Source organism: Ziziphus jujuba, chromosome 6 (assembly GCF_031755915.1).
Source record: "Ziziphus jujuba cultivar Dongzao chromosome 6, ASM3175591v1".
Classification (NCBI taxonomy): Eukaryota; Viridiplantae; Streptophyta; class Magnoliopsida; order Rosales; family Rhamnaceae; genus Ziziphus; species Ziziphus jujuba.
In genome coordinates, this window is record NC_083384.1 from 24,899,983 (window position 1) to 24,922,390 (window position 22,408).

Sequence of the window (22,408 nt, forward strand, 5' to 3'; positions counted from 1 at the left end):
TCTTTTAATAATAAAACTTTATATTTGTCAGACTATTTATTTGTTCCAAATTTTAAAAGGAATTTGATTGCTATTAGGTGTTTATTTAAACATGGTTTGACAGTACAATTTAATTTCTCAATTTCAATTAAGAGTAATGATACTTTTATTTATTTTGGAGATTTGATGAATGGTCTTTATTTTTTAACTCCTTTGTCCTATAGTATTAATGCCATTGAAAATATAGATGATGACCAACTTCCCTTTTCTAAGAAAAGAAAAATGTTGAATGAAACCTATATTTGGTGTTAGCAATTAGGTCATATTAACTTTAACAGAATTCATAGTTTGGTTAAAAATGGAATTTTAAATTTCTTAATTTTTGAACATATACTAGTATGTGAATCTTGTTTAGAAGACAAAATAATAAAGAGACCCTTCAAGGCCAAATGGAATCGAACCACTCTATAGCTAGAATTGGTGCATATTGATGTATGCGGACCAATGAATGTTCAAGCGAGAGGTGGGTTTGAGTATCTTATCAGTTTGCTAATGACTACTCAAGATATGGTTATGTTTACCTAATGCTCCATAAGTTTGAACCTTTTAAGAAATTTTAAGAGTATAAGGCTGAGGTAGAAAAGCAATTAGAGATCCATATAAAACAGCTTTGGTCTGACCGAGATGGTGAATACCTATCTAGTGAGTTCAAGTCTTTCTTAGCTCAAGAAGAGAGAATTTTTCAATTGTCATCCTCTAGAACACCCCAATAAAATGGAGTTACAGAAAAAAGAAATAAGACTCTTTTAGGTATGGTGAGGTCAATACTTAGTTATTAATTTTCACCTAAGTCATTCTACAAATATGCCTTAGAAATAGTTGTATACCTACTAAATTTGATTCTATCTAAATCTATTTCGAAAACACCCATGAAAGTATGGAAAAGGCACAAACCTAGTTTAAACCATATTTGGATTTAGGATGCCCAGCATATGTCTTAGCACAGAAATCTCAAAAATTGGAATCTTGTATAGAACCGTGTATGATTATAGATTATCTTAAAGGAACGAGGGGTGGAATTTTTCTAATCCAAAGGAAAAGAAAGTGATTGTGATTACTCACACTACTTTCTTAGAAGAGGATTATATGATAAATTTCAAGACTAAGAGTAAAATGATTCTTAAAAAGATGGACTCGAATCGAGAGCTACCTGAAACTCCTGAGGCTCCACTCCTATTTCCTATATATGTTCAAATAGGAAAAAATGTACTAGAAGTACCCAAAGGTGAACAAGCATATGAACCAGTTCAAGACCAAACTCAAGAACAAGAAGAGGATAATGGAGTGGTAATCCACCACCACAACCATAGAAGTTGGATCCTCCTATACATTTACAATAGTCAGTGCAGTAAACTCGTAGTAGGAGAGTGATACATAAACCTACAAAGTATGCCTTGTTAGGTGAGATATATTAGGCCATTATGAATAATCCAGATGATGATTCTACCACTTATAAAGTAGCACTAGAGGATATTGATGTGTAAGAATGGAAAAAGGCTATGGACCATAAGATGAAATCTATGGATTCTAATTCAGTCTGGTTTCTTGTAGAAGTACCTAAATGGGTAAAACTATTGGGTGTAAGTGGATCTACAAGAGGAAGAGAGAACCAGATGGAAAGGTAGAAAATTTCAAAGTTAGATAGGTGACAAAAAGTTATACCTAGAAAGAGGGTATAAATTATGATGAAACCTTTTCACAGTAGCCATGCTTAAATCTATCTGGATTCTCGTAGATATATCAGCAGCTCTCAATTATGAGATTTGGCAAATGGATGTCAAGACAGCTTTCTTAAATGGTCAGTTGGAAAAGGACATCTATATGCAGCAACCAAAAAGGTTTATAGCAAAAGGCTAAAGCACATGATATGCAAATTGCATAGGTGAATTTATGAACTTAAGCAAGCATCCAGATCATGGAACATTAGGTTTGATCGGACCATAAAAATGTTTGATTTTGAAAAAAGTCCTGATGAAGCATGCATGTATAAAAAGATTTAAGGTTCAGTAGTAGTTTTTCTATTCCTTTATGTAAATGATATCCTTCTAATCGGAAACGATATGAAAGTGTTATCAGAATCAAAGAGTTACTTGAAAAAACAATTTGATATCAAAAACTTGGGTGAAGCTAACAATATTCTAAGTGATCAAACTTTTATAAGACTGAAATAATAAGATGTTAGCTTTATCTCAAGCTTCCTATATTGACAAAATAGTGCCAAGTATGGCTTGGAGACTTCTAAAAGGGGATTTTACCCTTCAGACATGGAATACATCTTTCTCAGGAGCAATCATCAAACACTTCTGAGGAGAAAGAATTCATGAGTAAAAAACCTTATGCTTCAGCAGTAGGTAGTCTAATGTATGCCATATTGTGTATTAGGCAAAATATCTACTATGTAGTAAGAGTAGTGAGTCATTTCCAATCAAATCTCGGAGTGGAACATTAAGTTGCAGTAAAGCATATACTTAAGTATCTAAGGAGAATAAGGGATTATATGCTTGTAAATTTTAGTGGGAGTCTGAAAACCCTTAGTTATACAGATTCAGATTTTAAAGAAGATATTGACTAAAGTAAATCAATGTCAGGCTATGTGTTTACCCTAAATGGAGGAGCCATTAGTTGGAGATGCATTAAACAGACTTATGTTTTTTTACTCCATCACTAAGATGAATATGTGGTTGCATCTGAAGCTGCAAAAGAAGTTGTGTGGCTTAAGAAATTCCTTATGGACCTTCAAATGATACCATGTACAGATCGGCCCGTTACCCTTTACTATGAAAACAGTGAAGCCATAGCACAGTCTAAAGAGCCTAGGTATCATAAGAGAAAGAAACACATAGAAAGGAAGTACCACTTGATCCGTGATTTCATACAAAAATGAGACACAATGGTTACTAAGATAGCTTCTGAGGAAAATTTGGCGAACTCTTTTACTAAACCTCTACCTCAACAAGTATTTGAGAATCATGTAGATAGTATGGGTCTGAAAAGAGTCCCAGAATTACTTTAGAGTGAGTAGGAGTTAACTAAATTTGTTTTCTAGAAGCTAAACAAGTTGTAATTTTATTTTTTGATTTAATAATATGAAGTTTTTTAAAAAAAAAGTTTTGCACATTATATTTTACACATAACGTCCAGATTAATTGTGTAGTATATGATCATATGAATGAATCCATAGAAGACATGATCATATGTTCTCATTGTCTCACAGTTGATAAATAAAGTTCGGCATTTTATTTAGGCTACAATATTTTATGAAATAATCTATCTTAGTTATTATAAATATTGGAATGAAGTATGGTCATTCTGAGAGGATCAGGACAAATTTAATTAAGGATAAATTTTTGGTAAAGAAATTAAATCTCAGGCAATATTGGATATGTTATTTTTTTTAATCCTGGGTATATTATAAATAGTTACTTAAGTGGCTATGGTTTTTGAGTTATTAATAAATGAGGTCTATTTTAAGAATTATGATTTTTTTATTACCAAATATATCTTCTTTATATGTTTTGATACTCGAATATTGAAAGTTACCGGCCAATGCATTAGATTAGTTAGAGAAACTAATAAGTCAAAAGAATAAATAATTAATTGATTAACAAAAAATTATTATCAATTAATTATTGATATTTTACAAAGAAAAAATACATTTAATATAAATATTATTAATCTTGGAGTGCAAATCTAGGCTTTTAGTGGAGTAGCATCAGATTAAATCAAAGTCCCAAGCTTGCTCAGAGCAAGTGGGAGATTGTTGGATTTATGCTCTTGGAACAAGCTAATCCATTAACCAAGGGCCTTAATTAATAATAGGCCATAGAATCTCCAAACTGACTCATTAAATGATAAGCCCATTTAATTGGTTATTATAATACGAGCCCATTAATTGAGCCCAAGGTGTTCTGAAACCTTAAAAAGATTAAGGTTAGTAGTCTATAAATACATTGCTTACTAGCCTTCAGTCACATAAGGTTTTAAGTATTATTTTCTAAAGATTGAGAATCTTAGTAGAAAATCAAACACCTTGAGAGAAAAACAGAAACTGTGAGCTTTTAGAATATTTTTCAGATTAACTTTCTTGTTTCTTTTGTGATCAGTGCACCTACATGCAAATGCATCACATAGAAAATAGTTTGGCAAGTCCTGTAAATTCAAGATGATATTTTCTACACTATTACAAGTTAGTAATGGATAATGAAAATATATTTATTAAATATCTTTTATTCAACTATACGATTCTTGATTTCCGCTGTATGATTCCAGCACGATCATCCTTATCACCATCCCAATCGACATCACAAAAAGCATGCAAAACAAGAGCAATATAGCATGTAAGAAATAACCCAAAATGCACAGTACCTTTAAAATAGGACTAAAGACGTTTGACACAGTCCAAAGAACCTTAATGGGTTGATGCATGAACTGAGACAACTTATTAATAGAGAATGTAATAATTGGAGGAGTTAAAGACATATATTGAAGGCTTCTAGCAACACGAGTAGCAGTAGAAAGTGAAGCACCATCAAAAGAGCAAAAGAGGTTGAGGACAACATGGGAGTGGTAAGCTCTTTGGCGACAATCATAGTGATTCTCTCTAAAAAAAATACAAAATATAATTCTTTTGAGTGAGAAACATACTTGTCGAAATAGGTAACACCTCCACACCTTAAAAATAGGACAAGTAACCTAGATCCTTGAGAGCAAAATGAGCAAAAAGAAAGTTAACAAATAGAGCCAACAGCTGACTGTTATTCCCAGTGTATAATATATCATCAACATAAACCAACAAGTAAAGAAGAAGACCATTTCGTCAATGGGACTGAAAGTTTCTGAGTAGTTAAGACCAAGTTGTTGATAAAAACCCTTTACCACAAAACAAGCTTTATATATTTCAATAGATCCATTGGAATTATGTTTAATACGAAAGACCCATTTGCATCCAACAACAATTTGAAAAGAATTGGTTGCAACTAACTCCCATGTGTGATTCTGTAAAAGTGCATTAAACTTTGAGGTCATTATTTAAAGCTTGAGTAGCAATCCTTAGCTCATTAGATATAGGTGGGGGATGTTTGCTATCCACATAAAAATCTAAAAATTCTTTTGGCTTAAAAATATTGCTGCAAGAACAAGTCTGCATGGGGTGACACCATTGAGGAAAGACTAATGGCGATGTCAGCAAGTGGGTCAAATGCTGTGGGAATAGATGGCTGATCGACTTGAGAGTTGTGGGTAGTGATTGCTTGCATGGAGGAATTACATATAGGAATAGTTTTTTAGGAGGATCAATAAAGGGGGACTCCAACAAATGAACAACAGTAGTAGAACATGATCCATGAGAAATACTTGACTATGAAGGAGAAGATGAACAAGTTAATGGAATATTAAAATGAGAAACTACGAAAGATGGAGAAGTTGGAGACTCATCTACTAGTTTGGAAGGAGGACACATACACCAAAGTAGGAAATGGAAATACTGACTTTTAAAAAACAACATGACATGAATTATATATTTTATCAATTTGTGGGTCATAGCATTTGAACCCACCTTGAGTTGGCAAATATCCTAGAAAATATAGAGGATAGGTTCAGAGTCAAGCTTATGTTTAACATAAGGTTTTAACCCAGGATGACAAAGACATCCAAAAGATTTGAAGGATTTATAATTACAAGATTTATTAGATAATTTTTCAAAAGGTGAAACATGCTGAAGTGGTTTTGTTGGTAATTTGTTTGTAAAATAGATAGCAATTATAAAAGCATATATCCGAAAGTTGTGGGGAGGATTTTCTTAAGTTAACAAAAACAACCCAAACTCCCGATTTGTCTATATTGTCTTTAATTTCAGCATTTCCATTATATTTAGGAGTATATGGGTTAGTAAAAAAGTGACTTATGCCATTATTTTGAAAATAAGTTTTAAGTTTGACAAATTCACCACTTTTATCATAATAAAAAGAAATTATAGGTTTCTAAAAATATTTTTCAACTACAACCTTAAACTTAAGAATATAGAATACACATCAGATTTATTTTTTAAAAGGTATCAACCAAACATATTTAGTATAATATAACATCATAAGAAAAATCATCATAGACTTAACAGGGAAAAGTTCCCAAATATCAAAATAAATTAATTTTAAAGGTTAATTGCCGGTTGACATGCCAAAAGCTATTATGAGACTTGTTGCACTTACAAAAATTACAATTGAACTACTTAAACTCAAAAACTGGAAAAGAATAACTAGAAATAATCTTACTAAGAGCTGGACTTGATAGATAACTTAGACAATGATGCCACTATTGAAGACTAACTTTACTACTAGTGAATGCATGAGGAGATGGAGAGAAAACAAATTTTTCTATTTGTGATGGCCATTCATATGTACCCCCTCTAAAGTGGACCCCAAAGTAGAACTGTTCTCATTTGCAAATCTTTGACAACAATCCAATCAGGGAAAAATTGAATTGAAGTTTTGTTAGTATTGAAAAAGCTAGAAACAGAAAGTAAATTTTGTTTCATCTAGGGAAAACATAAAATATTAGATAATTTAAAGTTACAAGGAGCAGATAAGTGAATGGACCTAATATGAGTAATAGGAAGGGCATTACCATTGCCTCCAACAATTTCATCGATACTATCATACTTAGAGTGAAGGCTTAAATTCTGAAGGTTTGTATAAACATGGTTAGAGGCTCCAGAATCAACCAACCATGGTGATGAGACCCAAAAAGCCTGTATAGAAGGCATAAGGAGGTGTTGTGGATCGTGGAATAGGAGAATGATTCAGTAAAGATAGGTTATAAACCCATTGCTACCAAAAATAGTGTTGTGTAAAATAGGAAGACAACCTTGCAGAATGGCTTGTTATGAACAAAGTTTGACAACTGCATGATAGTTGGAGGAGCCAAAGTTGGAAGGTCGATTGAAAGGAAAGTTGTTATTGGAGAAAATGGAGTTGAGAGACCAATTAAAGGAGAAGCTGGCAGATGGTGCAGATGGCTTTTTGGACTGAAAACCACGATGACCAGTCATATTGGTAGAGGAAGCACGACTGGTAGCATGAGCTATGGTTATTGGTTCATCTGTGCGTGGTTCAGTTTGCTTAATGAAGATAGCATGTTCAACCAGTTTTTCATACAGCTTCTCAAAGTAAATAGAAGTGTCTCACATGCGTACCACAACTGATAAATCACACATATTAGATAAAACTCCATTGATATCATACAGCATGAGTTCATCATCATCAAACAATTTAGAAAGAAAAGCTAACTTATCCACTGTTGCCTTCACGTCATTGAGATATTCATCCCTTGCATTTTAATAAGCCATTCATGGAGTCAGAGAAGCCTATTATGAGAAGGCTTAGCAAAGTGATTACCAATTTTGTTCAAGCTTCAAATGAGGCCTCTGTGCACAAGACAAAAATTGGTTGACATCTCGAGAAAGAAAGGCAAGAACAGCAACTAAAAGAAGTTTATCTTGGCTGACCTAAAAATGATGATAGGGATTTAACATAGCAAAATCAACCACATTTGGAGAGAGATAAGGGAGGGAACTATCCACATAACCATAAAGATCATACATTAATAGTGCATCAAATATTTGTGCTCGCCACTGAAAATAATTATATTTAATGAGTTTAAGCAAAGCCTACATTGCAATATTAATGGCCTCTAGGGTTTTATAAGACAGAGAAGGTTCAACACTGATGGGGACGATTCCAGAAGATGTGAACATTGAAGAAGAAAAAGACAACGAAATATTCTCTAGCATGAAATATTGTTAATTTAACTTATCAAGTTCAAAGTGAACCTGATAAGAGAGCTTCGAAGGCCGAATTGAAGGCTAATATTGTGGAGCATGGTCAAATCTCCAAGAATAAGAAGAAGACTAAAAAAGCTTCCAAGTTGGGGCCTAAAGGAGGAATCCCCAAAAAGGCCTAGTTCCAAGGTAGGTGCTTTAACTGTAACAAGATGGGTCACAGAGCTACGGAATGCAGGCTGCCAAAGAGAAAGAGGAACCAGGCACAAGTGATGGAGGCAATCACTCGAGAGGCTGATGACATTGACTTTAGTGCTATGATATCTAAGGTGAACTTGGTGGGATCCAATCCTAGAGAGTGGTGGGTAGATACTGGTGCGACCCGCCATGTGTGTTCAGATAGGAGTATGTTCACTTCCTTCAAACCAAAGAAGAACAGGGAGAAGTTGTTCATGGGGAACTCTGTTGAAATGTGGTGATCTTGCCACAATGTGCAAGGTAGTTCGGTTACACTTGCACTCTTTGTTTTGCAACATCAAAGACCAAACATTATTTATGTTTATGCATTTTATTTTATCTTGTAATGTTTAAGAACAATATCTTTTTTTGTAATGCCCTAAGCTCATTAACTATAGCTTAGGGCCTTTTTGTCTAGTTGCTGGAATTGTATTTCCAGCAACATAAGTCCACTTCCTTGGATGCCGCTTGAAGAAGGTTTGGGATTTGGATCTGAATTTTGGATATAATAAGCTAGAAACGCAGAGGAAGCATCAGCAAAAAGAATGGTCCAATTTGGAGCTGGGAAGGCTGAGTTAAGCCCTAAACAATCTGACCCTTGTGCAGTTTTGTTGCCCAGAAAACTGGGCAAAACTGCCTCGGGTTTGATTATTTTTGAATGGGAAAATGGGCTTTGTTTTATCTGGTTTTTGGCTAGAACATAGTTTAATATTCAAAAATGCTTCCCTCCAATTTTCAAGTCAAATGGAGCTGGTTTTCAAATTCAAATGCCTTAGACAAGCCAAACTGCCCATTAAAGAAGGTTTCTTGCATGCCCAGCACATTGATTAGAGTTATTTGAGGTAGTTTGGCTTGGTTGGTTACTTTTAATGCTTTTGTATTTATGGCTCAATATGGCAGCATGTCTTATTGTCTTTTTGATGTATTTAAAAGTACGAAAATTGTAATGAAAAAAAAAAAAAAAAAAAGAAGAAAGAAAGAAAATATTCAAAAAAAAAAAAAGATTTTGAAAAACAACAATTTCGGCTCTCTCTCTCTCTCAACTACTACATTTTGGTTTCTTCTTCTTCTCAAAAGCTAACAACCTTCTCAAGAACCCTAAACCTCCATTAAAAACCAGAAACAAAACCTTAACAAACCCAAAAAAACAAAATCAAGAACCAAGAACCAACAACAATCATTCTTGACTAACACCTTGAATGATTGTGCTCTAGGGTATAACAACATAAACCTACACCAAATTCCATCAAACTCCGCTACCTCAAAAATCCAAAGTGTGGACAAAGTAATCCTAAAGATGACGTCGAAAAAAGAGCTGACTTTAAATAATGTATTGTATGTTCTAGACATTCGTAAGAATTTGGTATCTGGATTGCTGCTGAGCAAACATGGTTTTCGCTTAGTGTTTGAGTCAAATAAGGTTATTTTGTCCAAATTTGGGATGTTTGCAGGAAAGGACTATGTAATTAATGGTTTGTTTAAACTCAATGTAATGACTGTAAAACCAAAAGAAATGAATAAAGCTAATACTTCTTCTGTTTACTTGCTTGAGTCTTCCATTTTGTGGCATGGTAGACTAGAACATGTTAATTTTAATTCTCTATGGAGGTTAATTAACTTAAACCATATTCCCACGTTTGAAATTGATTGTAGTCATAAGTGTGAAACTTGTGTGGAAGCAAAATCAACAAAGTCATCATATCAAACAATTGATAAAAATAATGAACCTTTGGATTTAATACATAGTGATGTATGTGATTTAAAATTCGCACCGACTAAAGGTGGTAATAAGTATTTTATCACCTTTATTGATGATAGCATGAAATATTGCTATGTATACCTGCTAAAGAGCAAGGATAAAGCTATAGAGAAATTTATTCTCTATAAAACGAAAGTTGAAAATCAACTTAACAAAAAGGTTAAAGTGATCAGAAGTGATCATGGTGAAGAGTATGTGACTCCATTTGGAGAGTATTGTGCTCAACAAGGTATAATACATAAAGCTACTCCACCATATTTACCACAATCAAATGGTGTGGTTGAACAAAAAAATAGAACTTTAAAAGAAATAATGAATGCAATGCTGATAAGTTCTGGAGTACCTTATAACTTGTTGGGGGAAGCCACTTTATCGGCGAACGACCTTTTAAATAAGATGTCCCGAAAAGATTGGGTAAAAACACCCTATGAGTTATAAAAGGGAAGACAACATTCCAACAAATATTTACGAGTGTAGGGGTGTCTAGCCAAAGTAGTGGTATCTACACCTAAGAAGGTGAAGATAGGTCCCAAAACTGTTGATTGCATCTTTATAGGATATGCACAGAATAGTAATGTGTATCGATTCCTCGTGTATAGGTCATATACACAAGAACTCAATAATGGAATCGAGAAATCCATCATTTTTCAAACATATTTTTTCGTATAAAGTGGAAGAAAGACCGAGTTCGTCTAAATGAACTTATGATACTATCAGTGATGATAATAATGATAGTGATCGGGAGCAAAAGAATGAAGATGAGACTGAGAATGAGATTAGACATAACAAAAGAGTAAGAACTAAAAAATCCTATGGTCCGGATTTTCTTACTTATATGTTAGAAAGTGAACCTCAAAACTTCCAAGAAGCTATAAATTCTCCTGAAGGGAATTTATGGAAAGAAGGTGTAAAAAGTGATATTGATTCCATCTTGCAGAATCACATTTGGGAATTAGTAGATCTTCCTCCAGGTTGTAAACCTTTGGGTTACAAATGGATCTTTAAAAGGAAGATGAAAGCAAATGGAACAATAGATAAATACAAGGCAAGGCTTGTAATTAAGGGGTATAAGCAAAAAGAAGGTCTTGATTATTTTCACACTTATTCTCCAATAACGAGAATAAATTCATAAGGATGGTACTGGCAATCGCTGCTTTACGGGATCTTGAAGTACATCAAATGGATGTGAAAATAGCATTTCTAAATGGAGATCTAGATGAAGAGATCTACATGGAGCAACCTGAGGGTTTCACCGCTTCATGACAAGAAAAGAAAATTTGTAGATTGGTAAAGTCCTTATATGGACTTAACAAGCTCCAAAGCAATGGCATCAAAAATTTGATAATGCCATGCTAAAAGATGGATTTAGAGTAAATGAATGTGACAAATGTATCTATGTAAAAGACACAGAGAATGGATATGTCATTCTATGTTTGTAGGTAAATGACATACTCGTAGTAGTTAGTGACAACAATATGGTCCGAACTATAAAAGTCATATTAACTTTCAATTTTAACATGAAAGATATGGGACTTGTTGATGTGATTTTAGGTATGAAAATCACGAGGACTTCGCATGGCATCATTCTTAATCAAACTCATTATGTAGATAAAATACTGGCTAAATTTAGTAATAATGATACTAGTATAGCCAGAATTGTTGGAAAAATATGTATGAATATTTATGTATGTAAATACATATGGAAAAATTAATACAAAAATAAATAAAATTACATAAAATAATTAAAACATATTAGAACCTGTAGGTCTTTGTAGTTGATCTGCTTTCTATAAAATCGACCGAGGCCTATGTGGTAACACAATATCCTTAAGATGTTTTTGCCCACCGGTGCAGAAATTTTGTGACGAACGTCTTCCAGGATACAACAGCTATAAAAGCTTTCAGATCTAACACCTCCGAAACTTTCCTCTTCAAACTATCTGCGTACCTTCATTTTTCCACCATCACTATTTTTTCTCTGTTTTTCATGTAAAAAACTCAAAAACTTTTTCTCTGTGTTTTTTCAAAAACTGAAAAGAACGTTAAAAAAATGTGATCCCACACAACTCTCAACTTAGAAAGCCTTTTTCCATAAAACTCTCAACCCACTTATTTCAAAATATTATTTTATTTATTTATTAAAATATATATTATTTCATCAAAATGCAATAAAGAGAAAAAGGACCCAAAGCCCAAATTCACACATGTGGGCCTTGGCCCAAACTCTAACATATTTAATAAGTTTAAGCAAAGCCTACATTGCAATATTAATGACCTCTAGGGTTTTAGAAGACAGAGAAGGTTCAATACTGATGGGGACGATTCCAGAGGACATGGACAATGAATAAGAAGAAGACAGCGAAGGTGAAGAAAAAGCATGGCTAATCTGATCATATCACAAAAAGGGGGGAAAAAATCTCACTGAAGAGTTTTATTGCTCGAATACCATATAGAATTTGTAAGAGTATAGGAAAAAGACTTGATTTTCCATTAAGACCAAAATCAACTTAAATACAACAGTTAAAAAGAAATTCTAAGCAGAGATTATATACATGTGACACATATAACACATATAAAAATAGAACAATATATAGCAATAACAACCTATTATCTATTAATCTTTACATTAGTCCTGATATTAAAGATATGATTTGAATTTGAATGTTAGGAAAAGAGAGGTCTATAAAAGGATGAGACTTCTTTGTACAAGCCATTACAAAAAATTACTTATTTTGACTAATGAAGTTGAATTTTAATATCTTGAATAGAAAGATCAAAAATTTGACCAAAACAAATTTAAACAAAGTCATATTAGTAACATCAAAATGTTTATCAAATGATATAATAAAATAATACATCAATATATTATTGACTGATAAAGTAATATAAATCAAACAGGACGTATGAACCTGAAATAAATTTTCCTATTTGTCACTTGTGACGATTACCAATTTACGTAATACATTTTACTTGGAAATATATAATTATATTATTTTTATATTAAAATTCTATAAGTAAACGTTTTAATACTAACCATTTAAATTATTATCTTCCATATTGATTCCATCAGTGATCATTCATCATACAAATAGCATTTTTTTTTTTTTAAAAAAAAATATGAATATCAAATAGAAGCTAATAAGCAAATGTCACATCATTTGCCACATCATTGCTAATAAATAATCTCTGTATTTCAAGCATTATTGCTTAACAAAGATTTATTTGACAAAATTATTAGCATAAAAAATTTAACAACATATTCATCATTAACGATAGTTGAAAATTCTACTAGAGACGTTCATGTCAATCCGCCTAGTAGAGATTTAAGATTTCTACAAAAACAAAATATTCGTTTTTGCAATATATAGATTTAAGAATTTTATAAACAGCTCAACAAATTCTACCATCTAACAGCGGTGAGTCTCCAAATATTTAACAACTAGCAGAAGAAAAAAGAGACTTCTTTGTAATAAAATCGTGTAACTTTCTCTTTGTATCCATTTCTGGCTTGACCTCATCTAAATGACAAAGCTTCATTCTGTGATCATTCTCCTGAAAGAGCACACATATATGCATACAATCATGGTTATAACCAAGTGGTGCTTTGTTCTCAAACATTAGTGCTCTGCTAAAGAGAGTTAATTTACCTAACCAGAAGAAAATAGAAGAAGAGATTCATTCATGAACATTTTTTTGGCATGCAGAGAGAAACTTCAAAGATTCTTCGAGCGCTCCTCTGATGATCTATATATGCGGAAAGCAGCAAAGCACATTGTAGCATTGCCTATAACTGTTAGGGCTGCTTGAAGAGCCACCAATACCTACAACTCAGGAGTATCAACATTGTTTTTAAGTATTCTATCTCAAATCTCATTCTGCATGATTGATGAAAAGCATCGAATGGTTTATGTATTAACAAATCCATATTTTTTCCATTATTTATTTATATGCCTCAAGGAGTCTATCTCTTAGTTTTTTCATTTACTTCCAGCTTTTTCTCATTCTGTTAATTAGTCATCACATCTGCTAGTGTAGGAAGGCCATTTTCCTTTTCTCAAAGAATGGCTAGATAACCACATTAATAGGATGCTTATGCAAATGGGGACCTTCTTTCAAGATGATCACCTCAAGCATGGATCTCAGCGAATCTGAAGCAGCAGATAATACATCAGAATCTGCTAAGGTGAAACACTCCTCACAAAAGAGGCAGGAAGCATGTGGAGAATATTGAGAAGAGGGGACAGCAAAATAAAGTTGAGATGAGAGTAACAAGAAAGGAGGATCGCTCCACAATGAGATAGCTTAACTAGATGCCTAAAGCTAAAACAAAGATGAAGACAAATTAGTCCGTGCTAATAACATACATTGATTAATGTACTGTTCAGTTATCAAAAAAGTAATCAATACTGAGAAAGCCAGTGGAAACGCCCAACCAAAAAGCCTTATACATACTCTAGGTTCCATCAGTTCCATTCATCATATAGACAATAAAACCAGGTTTAGTCTATAAGATAACAAAGTGAAATGATAACCATTCGTGTATGTGGGAAAAATGTAGTGGAATTAATTCCATTTGTCCAATTATTTCATAAACATAAAGACACTGAACTGTTGTATAAATCTTTTTGTTTCACTAATGTCTACAGAAAAACTGAACTAACTAACTATGAAAATACGGTTACCTAATAATCCAATAATCAACTTTATACTGAGTAAAAACTTTATAAATCATCTACATTCCAAATTCCATGAGTATGTTCCGCATTTCCATCTCTCACATCCAGATGATAGATAAACAAATGAGCTCTCTACAAAATTATATATGTTAGTGTAAAGAATATCAAGCTTACCTCTAGAGACTCCGAGTTATAGAAGAAATGCCATGTGCATGCACAAAATGCTCCACCAAGAAGGGGTACCTAAGCCAGTTAATCATGTTACTAACAATTTCATTGAGGAAACAAACATTATCAAGATTTGTCAAAGGAAGACAAACCACCATCAAGATTTCAGGCAGAGGAAGACATAAAAAATAAAAATAAAAACAAATTAAAAAAAAAAAAAGAATAATAGTTTAAAAAAGAAAGCGCTACTTTTTTTTTTTTTTTTTTCTTTTATGTTGTCTTCCTACCTGTTCTTTTCCAGGGTGTCCATTTTATTTCTTTGATTGGGATTAAGGCTCTGTTTAGTATCGGTTAGACGATGAAAGCAACTAGCAAGTGTTGGAACAATCATCTTTAGACCAATTATGCTTGAAATATTGTACACAACCCCGGAAAAGATCTTAAGCAATGTCATCGATATAATATCATTCATCAATGAGAATTTACTGATGCATTTAAATAACAATGTAACATCGCTTCAAGTAGAAATTGCAAGGGCTTTTTACGACAGAAAAGAATTACCCACCATACCCCAAGAGAGCCCTTTCCAAGATTCATATCCAGATTTCTCGCCATATTGCCAAACCAAAGCCATCGCTGTAATCCTACAACAGAAATTCAACTATAAACAAATCAGCCATTTACTTAACATACTAGACTAGAAGTGCCACTTCTGTTTCTTCCATTTTTTTTTCTAGGCAATCAAGCAAACAATAAAAGAAAAACTATTTATAAAAAAAAAAAAAAAAAAAAAAAAAAAAAAGGTATTACAAGGAAATTGGAAGGAAGTTGCCCAAACCCAACCACAAAAAGAGAATTAAAAAAAAAATATATATATATATATATATATATAAGAAAATTGCTTACCATTCAACAACACTGGAGACGTGTACGGCCCAAGTGGGCAAAGAGAGGGCATTGGAGGGTTCACTGAGTTGCAAAGAACCCAACAATGGTAATTCAGCAGAAGAAGCAGGTCCCACAAGGGTCAGGGTCAAACCGGCCCCGAGCAGAGCCATCATGGTTTTAGGGCTCCAGGTGATGCCATTGCTAACGCGCTTCCTTGGATGGGTTTGGATGGTTGGGTTTCTACAAGACCTTGGAGTTGGAGGCAAAGGAGAAGAGAAAGCGTTTACGGTGGTGGGTCTGTGAGGAAATGAAGGTTTGTGGAAGCATAAGCAGGCGTTCATAGCCATGGCTTGGTTTTGTGTCTTTGAGAATTTCACAGTGAAGCATGTGATTTTGTAGGAACGCAGAAAATATAATTTTTGGAAGATTTATAGTATTAAAATAAAACAATAAATAAATAAATAAATAAGGGTGTTAAGATAAGGTGGGACTTGCAATTTGAAGCCATTTTATCTGCATAGATTGGCCAACGAACTCATAGACTTGGTCCTTAGAGACCGTTTAGCCGTTTTCTGCCACCGCATGGGAATTTTTTATTATTATTAACCTGAATTCGATTTGATTTGGAGATAAAAAGAAAATCTCTTATCGCTCTCCAAATTTAACAAGTGTCCCAAAAAAGAGGGAAAAAAATGGAAGTTATAAAATCTTCAATAAATTCTTTAAAAAAAAATTTAAAAAAAAAAAAAAAAAAACGTAAAGCAACGTATATAAATGCATAAACTAGGGACTATAAGAAAATCTATTTTAACAACTTTTGTAATTCTAAATTTGAAAAATATTTATAAAATAAGATGGATGGCTTAATTAACCCTTGTTATTATTAATATTCCTTGATATTGTTTTTTTATGGATATAAATATGCTATCAACTTATAAATAGCTTCTTCCTCTAAAATAAATAAATAAATAGCTTTTTTTTTAAAAATTGAAAAATAAACTCATGATTTTGTTTGAAGCTCGAAATACAATGCATGAAAATAAGAAAAAAGAAAAAGAGAATCCCTTTTCGACAGAAATAGTTTTCCCCTTTTCCACATTATTTACTTGCAACAATATTAGAGAGAGAGAGAGAGAGAGAGAGAGAGGTGGGGAAAGAGCAGTGTACAAAAATAAACTGCAGTATCTTCCTAGAAGTATGTTAATTACAATTTCCTTCTGATATATTCAGAAGGAAATACATCCTAATGTAAGAACAGAGTTGATACAAGTCTCTTGTATTACCAGACGCAGCAAGATAATAGAATTACAGACGCAGGAGATGCTTCCTAACAAAGTTGATCTTTCCTTTTAGACCAAACCGTGACAAGTGAGAAGCCCATCAAAGACATGATTACAGTCTGCATATCAACAAAAACATAAGAATATATTCAATTCTACGAACACTAAATGCAAATATACACTAAATGGAAATGTACTGTGATGATTGCCGTTTAGTATATTACAAAACTAGAAAAGCAAACAACACTTTTGTTATGGCAATGTCATTTAAAATAACAAAGTTATGGAATTTTTAAAATAAGTTACAGAAAGGATTCGTGGAGTGTAATTTATTATATGTTATAATAAAGTATAAAATATAAAGGCATATAATAATAGGGAAAAGTCACTAGGAAGATGATATTCAATAAAGATTGTGCGTCGAGTGTGGAAAAGCCCTTGTTCTGTCTTACACAAAAATAAATATCAACTATAATTAATTTCATTCTGAATGTTCACCTCCATTATTTTCCAGTATTAGATATATTGATCATCATCTGCATGAGAGTGTAAAACAATTTGGAGCAGGTCCCAAACCTTCTGATAATATTTAACTCTAACAGCTAATTCAACAACCATGATCTATTTTGCACACCATCATGTTAGAATTAGATGTTACTTCTATAGTTGTAACATTATGTATATAATGAATCAACTGATATAGCTCAACAGACAAGCATAAAGGCCATAATAGATTTTGTAAATGAATGACAAAGATGTTGGGATCAAACATTATAGAACCTATAATAAAGCTGTGGCAGATTATGTTTGTTTATTAGCCACTAAAGTTTTCCCTAGAAACAGAAGAAAACTGGGACAAAACATCATGGGCAACACATACAGAGCTGATCAGTGGAGTTGCTAAAAGAGAATATTATACTTGAAAATATAAGCACAGAATAAGCCAAAACCTATGTTTGTTACCGATATTGTCATTAAATAGGAGACATGTTTGAACTAGAGGTGGCAGAAAAGAAATTGGCATTTATGCAAAGGTAGTATTCACTCACCGAGATTGCTGGAGGTATACCAACAAGTGGATCTTGAAAGAACCTGTTTGCAAGTGCAAGGGCCAGAAGACTGCTCTGCATTCCTGAAACCATAAGAAAAATCAATTAGACTGAGTCATAACTTCTTGGGGTATTATGATTGGTAATATAACAGATACAAGTAGAACCTGTCTCATAGGATAGTGTTCTTTGCAGTGCTTTCACATCAGGTGCCATACGAAAGGCAATGCCGGTAAAGGCATAACCAGTTATAAATGCTGACGCATGAAATGCACAAATGAGCAACAAAACGACTACTCCAAAAGGAGACAACACGGATTTTATATTTAAAGCAAGTGGTGCTCCTACACAGAGAGCTGTTACTATTACTGAAAGTGGAGGCAAAAATGGTCGAATAGCATCAGAAATCCGGGGAAAGAACCTGTAGGTGCAATCATATAAGATGCATAAGCACATTTTAGAAAAGAACATTGTGTTAATGAATTTATCCAGACTCAGTATATCACCGATTCAGAAACAAGCCTGCAGCAATTGGTGTAACTACAATCTGCAGAATGCTGGACACCATTCCTTTAACATCAACAGGTAGTCTCTTTCCAATAAGCAAGAGCGATAACAGTGGTGTGACAACTACTGCGGTGGCAGTAGACAAGGATGTCATGACAATACTTAGAGGGGCCATTGTTGGGTCCGTCAGAAAAGTAGCATAATTTGAGAGCTGTGCACCACTAACACAAGATACCAACATAATCCCAGCACCTGATTTGTATAATCAGAAATAGTTAGTACAGCCATACCAGAGTCTGGAAAACAGGGCAGGCCAAACCTCACCTATGGGTGTTGGAAGACCAAATACTACCACTGATACAATGCCAAAAAAATATCCAAGCATAGGCTTCACAAGATATTGACCAACATAACCAGTTAATATGGCAGCTGGTTTTTTAAAGGCTTCGAGGAAATCCTTTTCACTGGAATTAACCCCAACTGCAAACATCAAAAACCCTAAAGCAGGTGCATAGTACCTGAAAACAGATCAAATAAAATAATTATAATATATTATGGAAATACTAGATTCTTTTACTGAAAACTGACATTTCTTTCACATATGTAGATTTACATCTTCCCCAGCAGTAGGAAGATGCTTTACACAGCTGTTGAGATAAAGAATGACAATCCTATCTTTAGAAAAGTAATGACCAAGTTGAGAAAATCAACATGGAACATCCCCTCGGAAAATGGCAAAATTCTTTTCCATGTGTATTTTTTGTACCAAAAGAGGACAAATTTTTATAGGAAGGCCCTTTAAAATAGATCTCCAGAAAAGTCCATTGGTCCTCTTTCTTGAATATGTAGAGACGAAGAACACTTCTTTTTTGTCATAAAAGCACTTGAACAGATGCAAATTCATTTAAAACCATTCTTTCTCACAGCTGCTCCTGAATTTTATAATGCATGGAATTTACACATTCATAGACCATAAGATTCCTCTGAAGAAGATTTACAACCTGGTAGTAAACCATGTGAATGAAGGTGGATATATTAGAGCTAACAGTGTACTAGCAAGTACCACATGAGGCAGAAATGAATTTGCGTTCTTCAAGACATTAACAATAGAAATCTTCTCTTGCTGAACGGTCTGAAACCCACCAAAAACAAAAAAGAAAAAAAAAATTAAAACCAGTTTAGCAGAAACAGTTGATACTAAACAAATGAATAAGTACTTTGTCGTGACCAAACTCTGCAAATTGTGCACTTAATAAATAAATGCATTAACAACTGGGGCAAAGATGCACTCATTATCAAATTGTTTATTACTAAAAATCAGGGTAAAAAAAAAAATGCTGGGTTTCACAATTACAAATGACAATGATTTTTTCTTTTTTGTCATTAATCCTCAAGTAGTTCAACTTATTTCATTATTTGAGCGATTTTGTATTATTAATGTGATAGCTTAACATTGATTAATGACTCCTTTCCATTATTTTACTGGTTTTGAGCTTTCTAGTTAAACCTTGAGCAACCCAAAAGCAAACAAAAATGGAAAATTCAGCGTAGAAACAAAAATAAATAAATAAATAAAAATAAAAGTGAAAGAAACCGAGACGAAGGTAAATCGAGAAAACACCTCTATCGGTTCAGATACATATGATTGACCCGAATCCGAATCAGATTCTGGAATCTCCGCCGAGGTACATCTGCGAACTGTTTTCGGAATAAAAATCCAAGAAAGGACAAAATTAATTACTAAATAAATACGAACTCAATAATAACTCAAAATATAGATAATAGAATTGCTATGAGTTCCGACGAGGAAGCGAAGAAACTGACACGGAGCTCCGGACCGAAAACGAACCGAAAGCCTTAAAGAGAGCGAGTAAGAGATTGTCGAAGGCGACGAAGAGATTGGGAGGTTAAGTTTTCGCGATAAACCGGAGAGATTTCGAGCTGACAAGCGACAGGGGTTTGGAAGATGAATTTGGGACTGCCATTGTCGCTGATTCGTAGCGTTCAAATTCATTCTCACTCGTGCAATAGACATAGTCGAATGTCTCCGAGTCCGACTCTCTGGGAGCGTTTTTCAAAACTCGGTCAAATTACATGCTCGAGTCCAAAGCTGATTGGCGTCATTGGATTGGTTAACTAGGGTCAACTACTGGCCGGTCCGATCGGAGCTCCGCTTTTGTATTGAAATAAAAAATTGCATTGGCCAATGGAAAAAGTATATGCAATATTTAATAAATTAATAGATTTTAACATATATATTTATATATATAAAATATGATAATATATGATAAATTGATTAAGAGGTATTTTTACAAATATATAAATTTTATAATATAAAAAATATTTAATTTACTATTAAATATATATTAATTTATTTTTCTTAGTTTAAATTTTTTAAAAATTTAAAAATAAAAAATTTATTTTCAAGATTTTTTTTAAAATATTATTTTATTAATTAAAAGTTATGTCAAATTTAAATTTTTAAATTTATATATATTCTTAATAAATGAACGGATTAGATAACGAATTATATGATAATTTAATAAATAAGTTCGGATTTACTTAATTCCACACGAAAACTTAATAGGTCATATTCGTATTGATTAAATTTCACGAATATAATACAAACACGATTCAACATGACATGTTGCCTAGTCTAATTTCTCAATGCTTGGAATTTTTATTTTTTTGGGGAATATGTGGAAGAAGTTAATATTTATTAATTATTTTATATTAATTCTATAGAAATCAAACCTTTTTATTAGAGGATGTATTTAATTCTATATTCACCCAAAAACAATATGATTCACCAAAAAAAAGTGTAAAAAAAAATGTACTTAATTTTTTTTCTTTTTGCTAATTTTGAAAAAAGTCCAAATGTATAAAAAAAATATATTTTGTTAATCTATTTATCCATATGTAAGCATACACATATAGTGTAATATGATCATATTATTTGTCTGTATGTATGTGGTTTTATCAAATACATATATATATATATATATATATATATACAGAAGTGCTATAGAATGAACCCATTCGCATCACATGGAGAGGACATTGACGTCCATTTCCTTTTCCCCATTTAATGAAACGGCACGTTGGCACCTCTTCTGGAAAAAAAAAAAAAAAAAAAAAAAAACACACACACACACACACACACAAAAAAAAAACAAAACAAAACCCACATCCTTCTTAATTTGTTTTTGTGTGTGCTATATAAGAAGCAAATTAAGTACTCTCCCTAGCTACTTTCCATCGTTTATAAAATCTTGGTAGAACTTTTTTTTTAGTTCTACTTTAGCCAAATCGTCACTACTATCATATTTGAATGCTAGACAAGGTAGGAATATTTGACTGCTAAATCATCACTACTATCATATTTAGTTCATGAAAAATCTAAAAAGCAGAGCGCAAAATGCAGAATGAGAGAGAAGGAAACTTACATAAGATTAGAGAGGAAGGAAGAGGATGGTGAGCTGCGGCAAGCCGTTAGGTGGCAGAGAAAGAAAACTGGTGGGTGGTGAGCTGCTGGTTTAGGGATTTTAGAAAAGAAGAGGATGAACTGCGTTAGGAAGGAAGACCTGCATTTTCTTTTCTTTTCTTCTTTTTTTTTTTTTTTTTTAAAAGGAGTGCCAACGCACCATTCATTAAAAGAAAGAAATGGATGTTGGTTTTGTTCTTTTTTTTATTTTTTTTTCAAAAGGGGTGCCAACGCACCATTTCATTAAATGGAGACAAGGAAACGGACATCAATGTCCTCTCCATGTGGTGCGGATGGGTTCATTCTATAGCACTTCTGTATATATATATATATATATATACTTAGAAAAAAAAAAACTTAAATACAACCGTTTTATAGGTGATGTGGTACAACGGATCACTTATAAGCGGACATTCAATAAATATTTTGTAGAACCCATATGCTTTATTTTATCGTTGTGTTACATATTACTTGATTACAGATAATTAATTTTACGTGACACGTGATTCATGGAAGTGGTAAGGAATGATATGGCAACACCATTGTATGC

General features: G+C 33.0%; 2 protein-coding genes across 6 annotated transcripts; both read right to left on the reverse strand.

The window, feature by feature from the left end:
* Positions 1–13,037: 13,037 nt before the first annotated feature.
* On the reverse strand, positions 13,038–16,199 carry LOC107434625 (uncharacterized). 3 transcript variants are annotated; one of them, XM_048464016.2, is made up of 5 exons: positions 15,557–16,184; positions 15,216–15,294; positions 14,657–14,725; positions 13,454–13,627; positions 13,038–13,358 (listed from the first exon to the last, which is right to left on the reverse strand). In XM_048464016.2, exons 1-4 carry the CDS (start codon positions 15,883–15,885, stop codon positions 13,520–13,522), a joined length of 585 nt encoding a protein of 194 aa, XP_048319973.1. In that variant the 5' UTR covers positions 15,886–16,184; the 3' UTR covers positions 13,038–13,358; positions 13,454–13,519. The 3 variants fall into 3 exon arrangements, with proteins under 3 accessions (XP_048319973.1, XP_048319974.1, XP_048319975.1); XM_048464017.2 differs by lacking the exon at positions 13,038–13,358 and adding an exon at positions 13,932–13,954 and having other exon boundaries at positions 13,489–13,627; positions 15,557–16,199; XM_048464018.2 differs by lacking the exons at positions 13,038–13,358; positions 13,454–13,627 and adding an exon at positions 13,972–14,126 and having other exon boundaries at positions 15,557–16,199.
* A 291-nt stretch (positions 16,200–16,490) lies between these two features.
* On the reverse strand, positions 16,491–20,560 carry LOC107434622 (probable sodium/metabolite cotransporter BASS6, chloroplastic). Of its 3 annotated transcripts, none has more exons than XM_048464015.2 (8): positions 20,199–20,560; positions 19,996–20,072; positions 19,376–19,506; positions 18,699–18,838; positions 18,374–18,626; positions 18,035–18,288; positions 17,868–17,950; positions 16,491–16,937 (listed from the first exon to the last, which is right to left on the reverse strand). In XM_048464015.2, the coding sequence occupies exons 1-8, from the start codon at positions 20,407–20,409 to the stop codon at positions 16,866–16,868; spliced, it is 1,221 nt and encodes a 406-aa protein (XP_048319972.2). In that variant the 5' UTR covers positions 20,410–20,560; the 3' UTR covers positions 16,491–16,865. The 3 variants fall into 3 exon arrangements, with proteins under 3 accessions (XP_048319972.2, XP_015901592.3, XP_060674296.1); XM_016046106.4 differs by having other exon boundaries at positions 18,699–18,892; positions 20,199–20,559; XM_060818313.1 differs by having other exon boundaries at positions 18,699–18,892; positions 20,224–20,365.
* Between the last annotated feature and the right edge of the window lie 1,848 nt (positions 20,561–22,408).

Bases quoted from the DNA above. Each gene is read 5' to 3' on its own strand.
- LOC107434625 (XM_048464016.2), bottom strand. From the start codon at position 15,885: ATGGCTATGAACGCCTGCTTATGCTTCCACAAACCTTCATTTCCTCAC. The intron at 15,295-15,556 runs GTAAGCAATTTT...TTTCTGTTGTAG, and splicing joins GTCTCCAGTGTTGTTGAATG to GATTACAGCGATGGCTTTGG. The intron at 13,628-14,656 runs GTAAGCTTGATA...CCTGAGTTGTAG, and splicing joins ATAACTCGGAGTCTCTAGAG to GTATTGGTGGCTCTTCAAGC.
- LOC107434622 (XM_016046106.4), bottom strand. From the start codon at position 20,409: ATGTCTATTGCACGAGTGAGAATGAATTTGAACGCTACGAATCAGCGA. The intron at 18,893-19,375 runs GTTGTAAATCTT...ATCTGTTTTCAG, and splicing joins TTCACATGGTTTACTACCAG to GTACTATGCACCTGCTTTAG. The intron at 16,938-17,867 runs GTGAGTGAATAC...GTTGATATGCAG, and splicing joins GTATACCTCCAGCAATCTCG to ACTGTAATCATGTCTTTGAT.